A 9,076-nucleotide genomic window follows, 5' to 3' on the forward strand; every position below is an offset into this window, starting at 1 on the left:
TTTGCTTGCTACACCAAACAGATTGAATGTCACGGCCACAATCTGGGAACACATCCTGCCTTTCTGTCCCTTGGTGAGCGCGGAGCTCCTTGATCCCTGCAGAATACCTACTGTGAGAAGAAGCTGGCTGGGCTTTTGCCCCCCGGAAATATCTGAGAACAGACCTGCAAACTTTTTGAATGGCCGTAACGAAAGACAAATATTGAGCAAGGCACAGATAGGTCAAGTGCTGTGTAACAAATAAAAGCATAATTGTGGCCACGCGTGTAGAAAACCTAAGGCATGCACCAAATGGCATTCTTAAAGGTAAAGTCCATTAGGTCCAGTCGCAGACGACTCTGGGGTTGCGGCGCTCATCTTGTTTTATTGGCCGAGGGAGCCGGCGTACAGCTTCCGGGTCATGTGGCCACCATGACCAAGTGAACCAGAGCAGCGCACAGAAACGCCGTTTATCTTCCCACCAGAGCAGTACCTATTTATCTACTTGCACTCTGACGTGCTTTCGAACTGCTAGGTTGTCAGGAGCAGGGACCAAACAACAGGAGCTCACCCTGTCACAGGGATTCGAATGGCTGACCTTCTGATCGGCAAGTCCTAGGCTCTGTGGTTTAACCCACAGCACCACCTGCACTTACTGTGTTCCATCAAAAGCGTCAAATTGGGCTGCCCAATGATTGAAGAATTTTACCTTCTTTTTAACCAATCTGCCAAGTAAATTTAAGTTAGCGAAGTTTAGTTTCTGTGAGGCTTCATGTTCACATCTTTCCTCCTGACCCCGGCTCGGTTTAATGTGATTTACTCCCAAGATTCAGGTGACAGGCTCACAATGTGCTACATCTTATGAAAAATGGTGCAGTTAATGCACATACCATATTTGGGTGGGATATTTTAATGCTTCGGCAAGCTAATGCTTCTAGCGCATCCCTAGAGCTCTTTCTAGCCCTCTCGCACTTGCCCCTTGCTGAGCTCCCTGCCCCGGGTCGGGAGGCACAGGAGTCGCCGCTCTCCCCTTGCCTTTCTCGGCCTTCCGTGGGCTCCGCGGGCTCTTCCTCCCTCCCCGGGGAGACTCCTGCCTTTCGCAGGCCGACGGGGCGGAGGGCCGAGGGAGGCGGAGCGCGGCGGCGGCGGCGGCGGCGGCCCTGTCCCGGGGCGGCCATGGCGGAGGGCGGCGAGGCGGAGGAGGCGGCGGCGGTGGTGCAGATCCGGCTGGGCGAGCGCTGCTTCCCGGTGGGCAAGAGGCAGCTGCGGGAGCAGAGCGACTACTTCGGCGCGCTCTTCCGCTCGGGGATGCGCGAGGCGGCGGCGGCGGCGGAGGTGCAGGAGCTGCGCGGGGGGCTGCGGGCGCGCGGCCTGGAGCTGGTGCTGGACTTCATCGGCACGTCCCGCCTGGCCGGCCTGGAGCGCGAGGGCGAGGGCGAGGCGGAGGCGCTGGAGGCGCTGGTGGAGGCCGCCTGCTACCTGCAGGTGACCCCGCTGCTGCGCCGGCTGCCCGCGCAGGTGGCGCTGCCCAACTGCCTGCAGCTGCACCAGCTGGCGCAGCTCTACGGGCTGGCGGAGCTGCAGGCCGCCTGCGTGGCCTTCATGGCGGCGCGCTTCCACCAGGTGCTCCGCAGGCCCGAGGCCCGGCGCCGCCTGCTGCTGCCCGGCGGCGCCCTGAGGCAGCAGCTGCGGGAGAGGCGCGCGGGAGGCGCGGCCGCCCTGCTGGCGCTGGGCCCCTTGGCCGGAGCCTGGCCCCAGGAGGGCGGCGGCGGCGCGCCCGGCTCCATGCGCAGGCTCGACGAGGCGGCCGGCCGCTGGCTCCCGCTGCCCGCCCGCCCGCCTGCCCGCCTGCCTCCGGAGCTGGCCAACGTGCACGGCTCCGGCGCGGCCGTGCTGGACAACTACCTGTTCGTGGCGGGCGGCCAGCGGCTGGGCAGCCAGGAGATCTCGGCCGCGCACTGCTACAACCCCTGCCTGAACGAGTGGAGCCCCGTGGCCTCGATGAACCAGAAAAGGTAACGCCCGGGATGCGCCAAGGAACTGCTTGCTTTTCCAGTTTGGAATAAATGGAAGCATTTTTCAGTGTGAGGTGTGGGAAAGCCAAGCTGGTTTGAATAGCAAACTGGCTAAGTGTGGTCTTGAGATCAGGTTTGCAGAAGACACAAAATTGGAGAGACAACTAGCGCCTCAGCAGACAGGAATGCAGTTGTTAAAGGAATGGAAACCTAGGCCAACAAACTCAAATTCAGCAGAGATGCATGCCATGTTATACATGCACACACACAATAACCACATATCTGTAGGATGGTGGACACCTGACTTTGCAGGAAATGTTCTTTGTTGTTGCAAAAAAAGAAAAAGAAAAACCTTGCAATTTTAGGCTACATAAATAGAACCAGTTTCCAAGTAATGAGAAGTACTAGTTCCAACTTACTCTGCAGCAGTGGACCACATCTGGAGTTCAGTATCCAGTGCTGGGTACCACATTTTAAATCAGACACATTAGGTTGGGTTTAGAGGATGGCATTAAAGACAATGGCTAAATTGTCATTTTCAGTCTTAAGTTGTGTATATTTAGAATAACAGCCGTAGAAAGGCGATTTCTGCTCAGTTGCATCCTTTGCGTTCTTGGCAGTAGAGCTTGAGTGGTGTATTTCTTTGTCTTTGGTTTATGGTCGATGAGAGTAGCCTGCACTTGCTATGGGAAGCGTCTCACAAGCCTTAGATCAGGATGGTAAACCTTGGGGCCACTCTGTCTGGCCCTTGGGATTGTGCCTAGCCTTGCTACCAGCCCTGACCCACATCCTTCCCAAGTGATTTTTGTCTCTCTGGGCTGCATCCTTGAATTGTGGTAGCCTTTGCTCTGCCCACTTTTGTCTCTGGCCCCACCCATTACTTGCATGCAGCCTCTGGAAGGTTGCCCTTGTGGGAATATGGCACTTGGGCTGCCCTTGTCCTGGAGGAAGGGTGTGTGCCATTTGTCTCTCACATAGGGGAATTGTTTCCTGTGTCTCTTTGGTGCTCCAAATATATTAGAGTGCAACCAGTGTGAAGGGTTCTTTTCTTTTACCCATTCTTATTGTTGGTCCACTTCTAGTGGTTTGATAAGGGACAAATTCATTAAGCCTAAAGATTCGCAAAACTGGTGGCTCACCTTGCCTTCCATTGGTTTTACTCTACTGAACAGAGGAATGCTGCTTCCATCATGCCCTGATTGTGGACCTCCACTGTCGGGCTCCAGCTGTAGCCTCTGAAGACCTCCATTGGTGAGAAAGGCAGGTGGAAAACGGCAAATACTACATTTTTAATTTCCCCAACAGAAATAAGCCTCTCACCTTACAGAACCTACGAGCTGCACATCTGCATGTCATGTCTACCACCTGCAAACTATTCTTTTCAAAAAACCAATCTCCTTTGACTGTGGTTTTTCTATTAGCCTCATATTATTCTAGTCTAAATCTCTTGAATTTAAACAAAACAGGGCAGGTTTCCTGGTGCCCATTTGAAGTCACGGCTGTTTGCTCACATTTTGTAACATGGCTAGCTCAGATGCTTTCAGCAGGGAAATTGTACTGGTGGGTGGAAATGTACAGGATGACCTAATTGCAAATGTCAGCAAAGTCAGGCTTCAAAACTATTGACCCTTTTCTCTCCACGCGACACCCACCCACCCAACAAGCTGCAAATATGCATCCTGCTTTTCAGAGTCACATTGCTGCTGAAAGAACAAATATTCTGTATGGAATGAAAGTCACCTTTTATAAAACTCTTGCTTACATTTGAACCGCCTTCAGTGATTGATAACTCAGATAATTAACAGTATGTGGAGAGAGTCTGAAACTGTGCTCTCCCCCCTCACATCCCTTACCAGCCCTGCCCTCACACACTAGAGTGGTTGCGGGGGGGGGGGGATGACCATTTTTGGTTCCAAAGGCCAACACTGCTCCAGTTCCCAGCAGGGATGAACTATACATGGAAAGTAGCAGCAATTGCAGCATCTCCCACATAACTTTGGGCTTCCAAAGTTATCTCTGGTATGTGAGGAAACCAGGCTGAAACAGATGCTGTGACACTGAACTGATTTTTTGGGTCCTTTTCATTGGAATTTGATTTTCACTACTTTCTGTTCTCCCTGCCAATGGCAGCCCTGCCCAGGACGACAATCGTCACTCTTCTCCAGTCACATTAATGTGAGATTACCAAAAAAAAAATCTCATTTTGGAAGAATATGGAAGCTATACAGCAGTTGAGTGTAGGTGTTGCCCTGTTAACATTTCACCCCATTTCACCAGGCCTACAATTTCTTTCTTCTTCCCCTTGCTTCAGAAATTCCTGGGGAAATGCCCTGTTTGTTTGTATCATGATCTCTTGCTTGCCTTTGCTTATTCTAAGCTTTAGCTTTTTTGATACTGTCCCCTCACCAACAAGCCTGCTCTCAGTGAATTGTCCTCTTTCATTTATTACAGAAGTCCACTTTATTTTCAGCTCCTCGCTATGCCTTTTTGCAGCCCCGTCAGCTTTTCCTTGTAAGCACATCCAGCCATGGGTTCCTGCCTAGTAATTCTAAACTCTGTGAGGTACACATCTGACTATGCTTTGGCTTTCCATAAGATCATATATTCCAGCCTTACATGGTCACATCCTCCCAGAGTTCCTGCCCCATTAAAGAACTGTCTTACTGGTTAAGATCAACTCATGATCCCCTTGTTCCTTCTGAAAGAGGAAGTTGTCAGGACTGTTAGGGATCCGATACTTGGAACTGACGGTAGGGTAAAGGTTCCCCAGGACTGCTCATCTTTCCTTCCCTGAAACAGCTCTCATTTCTTTCAGGAAGATAGCGCCCACCTCTTCTCCTTGAGATAGTGGCCTATAGTAGACTTCAATCACAACGTGTGTCGTGTTTTTAATATATGTTGTGAACTGTTCTGAGATCTATGGGCAGTATACAAATTTAATAAGTAAACAAAATAAATAAATAGTTTATCTCCACTACCAGTAATTTTTACCTGGCTGCTCTCCACAAGGCTATGGGGTTTGTTCCCACTTGGATTTCTATGCAGGTGTACACTGCTTCTTTTGGAATGTGATTCCTAATAAACTTCTTGTTTCTTAACAAAGGTTATTTTCAACATTTTTTTCCATTTCATTATATATCATCTCCCAGAAAGCTTTTATTACCTTACAAGTCCACCACAAATGATAAAAGTTACCTTCTTTTTCTTTACATTTCCAGGAGGTATTTGTACTTGTTTTATACATTTTTGCCAGCTTAGTAGAGGTCAAATACCACCGGTACATCATTTTCATATAATTTTCTTTCAGTGTACAGCATGCTATAAATTTCTAGTCTGTTTTCCATAGCATTTCCCATCTGCCATCTGGATGTTATGTCCCAAATCTATAATGTCAATTATATTTCTTATATTATCCTCCATCTGGTGGCCTGGCAAGAAACCTGCCTGATGTTGATGGATTAAAGCGACTAAAAAAAACCTTCATTCGGTTGGCTAGTATGTTGGCAAATAGTTTATCATCATTGTTTAATAGCCTATAATTTTAAACTAAAAGTGGGTCGGTATCCTGCGTCAGAATCAGTGTAATATAGGCCTCTTTCCAGGACTCTGGATACCTCCCCAGTCCCTAATATCTCATTCATTAATTCTTTAAGTGGTTGTACCAGAAAGTCCTGAAGTTTTTATTACTTTGCTGAAAGTCCATCTGGCCCCAGCGTTTTACCTATTTTAGCTTGTTTAATTTCATCTAGGTATGTGGGTGGTGCTGTGGTCTAAACCACTGAGCCTAGGGCTTGCCGGTAAAGTCGGCAGTTCGAATCCCCGCAACGGGGCGAGCTCCTGTTGCTCGGTCCCAGCTCCTGCCAACCTAGCAGTTCAAAAGCACGTCAAAGTATAATTCAATGATTTAACTCTCCAACTGTTTTGTCTGTAGGTCTAATTTCAAGTTGTTGGCTGTTAGTGGGAAGTTGTATGCCATTGGTGGGCAATTCCTCTCCAATGTTGAGTGTTACAGCCCAGAGCACGACTGGTGGAACTTTGCAGCATCCTTACCAACCCCTCTTGCAGAATTCTCAGCGTGTGAGTGCCAGGGCAAGATCTACGTCATGGGAGGCTACACTACAAGAGGTAAGACAAGTACTAGAAAGGAATAGTGTTATTTTAACACTTGTATGCTCTTTGGCATGTTCAATACAGTCATACCTCGGGTGACAAACGCTGCGGGTTGCGCGCCTTCGGGTTGCGGACTGCGCCAAATTGGGAAGTACCGGAACGGGTTACTTCCGGGTTTCAGCGCATGCGCAGAAGCACAAAATGATGTCATGCGCGTGCGCAGACGCAGCACTTCAGGTTGCGAACGCTGCGGGTTGCAAACATGCCTCTCACATGTATCACGTTCACAACCCGAGGTATGACTGTATTCAATTTAATAAGCAGTGTGTTTTAATAGCAATGTTTGTGGTTGGTTTTAAATACAGTGGTACCTCAGGTTAAGTACTTAATTCGTTCCGGAGGTCCGTACTTAACCTGAAACTGTTCTTAACCTGAAGCACCACTTCTGCCGCGCCGCCGGAGCACGATTTCTGTTCTCGTCCTGAAGCAAAGTTCTTAACCTGAAGCACTATTTCTGGGTTAGCAGAGTCTGTCACCTGAAGCGTATGTAAACTGAAGCGTATGTAACCCGAGGTACTACTGTACCATATTTTAGTATTACAATATAAGTCAAACAGCTGTTACTTAAGCGATAAACACACACTGAAAGGTTGTAAAACAACAACAACCCTTTCTTTTCACCATCTTGAGTGTGACTTTGACAGGACATTTAAGCAAAATTGCAAGAGAATTAGTGTTGACTGATATTAAGCGTGTGGTGTATGGTGAGGTTGAAAACCTGTTGATCTTTTTTTTCTTTAAACATTGTATTGATATTATGAAGCGAGTCTCTGAAAAGACTCGCTTGTCTTCTGAAGCCTTCAGACTGTTTGACTTGCTTATGAAAGGTACAAGGGTGGCAACAGGATTTTCTGAGACCAGTACACTGAATATGTGATTGGGCCCTTCAACTCACATGGAAAAGATGACACGAATTTGCATAAAACCATAAGAGTTGGAAGGAACCCCAAGGGTCATGCAGTGCAATGCAGGAATCTCAGCTAAAGCATCCATGACAGATGGCCCTCCAACCTCTGCTTAGAAACCTCCAAGGAAGGAGAGTCCACAACCTCCCAAGGGAGACCGTTCCACTGTCCAACAGTTGTTACTGCCAGAAAGTTTTCCCCGAATGCTTAGTAGGAACCTCATTTCTAATAACTTGAAGCCTTGAGTTCTACTCTGCAGAGCAGGAGAAAACAATCATGTGCCCTCTTCCATGTAGCAGCCCTTTAGATGTCTGAAGATGGCTATCATATCTCCTCTCAGTCTCCTCTTTTCCAGGCTAAACATACATAGCTCCTTCAAGCGCTTTTTGTCATATGCTGTGGAGGGCCCAAAAATAAATCAGTGGCCACATATGTAATAAAATGTCTGACAGACAGAATGTTACAGGTGAAATATTTCCCATAATCATATTTCTATACTAGAAAAGCTTTAACCTGGATTTATGCCTGCTACACAGCTGTTAAAGGCAGAAGAACTCTGCTTTCCCCCAATGCCTGTACAAGCCTAGATTGCAGTCTTTTATCACTTACCTGGGAGAAAGTCCCATTAAATACAAAGAGACTTACTTCTGAGTAGACATATATCCCATTGTACTGTAAATTAACTCTACAGTGAATTCATAATGAGAACCTGGTCTCAGGAGACACATCTAAGCCTCTTTGCAAAGTTTTCACATTTTGCACAGTAATTTTGGTTGGGTGGGTTGAATTCTTTAACGTCCACTCACACTTGTGTGGTGTGCTTGTGTATTTGCATAGTATAAATTCTAGGGAGTACCTGATATCAGATGAACCCACTGCAGGAAAGACGCATCCTGGTTGCTAGGGCAAAAGGAAGACAAAACTACGGATATTGTAGGGAGTAGAAAATGAGAGAGAAGCAGGAAAAGTGTGCAGCAACAGCCTACTTTGCAGAGGACAGTAATCAAGCTTTCTCCACATTTTTGAAAAAGAAAACTGACCTGAAATCAGACCTTTTAACCACCAGGTGTTGTAGGCCCCAGTGTACAAATAAGTTGAATTTAAGTTTTCTGTATTTAATATCTTCTCTGTTGCAGACCGGAACTTGAATATCTTGCAGTACTGTCCCAGCTCTGACAACTGGACAACCTTTGAATCGTGTGACATCCATATCCGCAAGCAGCAGATGCTATCAGTGGAGGAAACTATCTATATTGTTGGAGGCTGCATCCATGAACTGGGATCAAAAAAAAAATCTAGCCAGAATGAGGACATGTTAACAGTACAGTCTTATAACACTGCCACCAGAGAATGGCTCTACCTCAAAGAAAACGCGTCAAAATCTGGTCTTAATTTGACTTGTACACTACACAACGATGGGATCTATATACTGACCAGAGATGTATCATTGTCAACAAGCTTGGAGCACAGAGTTTTTCTAAAGTACAATATATTTTCAGACAGTTGGGAATCTGTTAGGCACTTCCCAACCTTTGGACAAAACATGTTGGTCTGTTCTATGTATTTGCCAAATCTGATGTGAATGTAAACTGCAATTTTATTTTCCGCATAAAGTTCATTAATTGTTGAATAAGAAATTTATTTATTCTAGTTACCATTTTTTCCAAATGGAACACAAGTTGTTTATATCCGATAAATAGTTATAAAAATTATTTTATTGGCCACTCTTGGTATATATAATGCTTTAGAAGAAAAAGGTGATGTTTGCTGCAAGAAGTCTACAGTTGTAATTATGTGCCACGTATGAGCAAGACAAAAATGGTGGCGAGGTAATGAGTAAACATCCCCACAAGTTCCATTTATTTTAATCTTTGCTTCAGCTGAGGATCTAAAGGGTTGAGATGATGGATTTGCAAAATGGTGCAGGGCCTTAGCAACAGGTAGGGCCAAAATGTTTCACTTCTGGATACCACCTGCCTATTCAAGCTAGGAGATGTAGACTTGGGG

At 46.8% G+C, this 9,076-nt stretch overlaps 1 protein-coding gene across 1 annotated transcript; it reads left to right on the forward strand.

Annotated features, from left to right (window-relative positions):
* Positions 1–1,136: 1,136 nt before the first annotated feature.
* KLHL42 (kelch like family member 42) lies at positions 1,137–8,781 on the forward strand. The gene is made up of 3 exons (XM_082223180.1): positions 1,137–1,994; positions 5,926–6,119; positions 8,206–8,781. Exons 1-3 carry the CDS (start codon positions 1,156–1,158, stop codon positions 8,649–8,651), a joined length of 1,479 nt encoding a protein of 492 aa, XP_082079306.1. The 5' UTR covers positions 1,137–1,155; the 3' UTR covers positions 8,652–8,781.
* Positions 8,782–9,076: the final 295 nt, after the last annotated feature.

Source organism: Podarcis vaucheri (genome assembly GCF_965113315.1).
Source record: "Podarcis vaucheri genome assembly, chromosome: 5".
NCBI lineage: Eukaryota > Metazoa > Chordata > Lepidosauria > Squamata > Lacertidae > Podarcis > Podarcis vaucheri.

What these genes read in the sequence shown, in the direction of transcription:
- KLHL42 (XM_082223180.1), top strand. Translation starts at nt 1,156, where the DNA reads ATGGCGGAGGGCGGCGAGGCGGAGGAGGCGGCGGCGGTGGTGCAGATC. An exon ending in GCCTCGATGAACCAGAAAAG is followed by an intron (nt 1,995 to 5,925) that starts GTAACGCCCGGG and finishes TTTTGTCTGTAG; the next exon opens with GTCTAATTTCAAGTTGTTGG. An exon ending in GGGAGGCTACACTACAAGAG is followed by an intron (nt 6,120 to 8,205) that starts GTAAGACAAGTA and finishes TCTCTGTTGCAG; the next exon opens with ACCGGAACTTGAATATCTTG.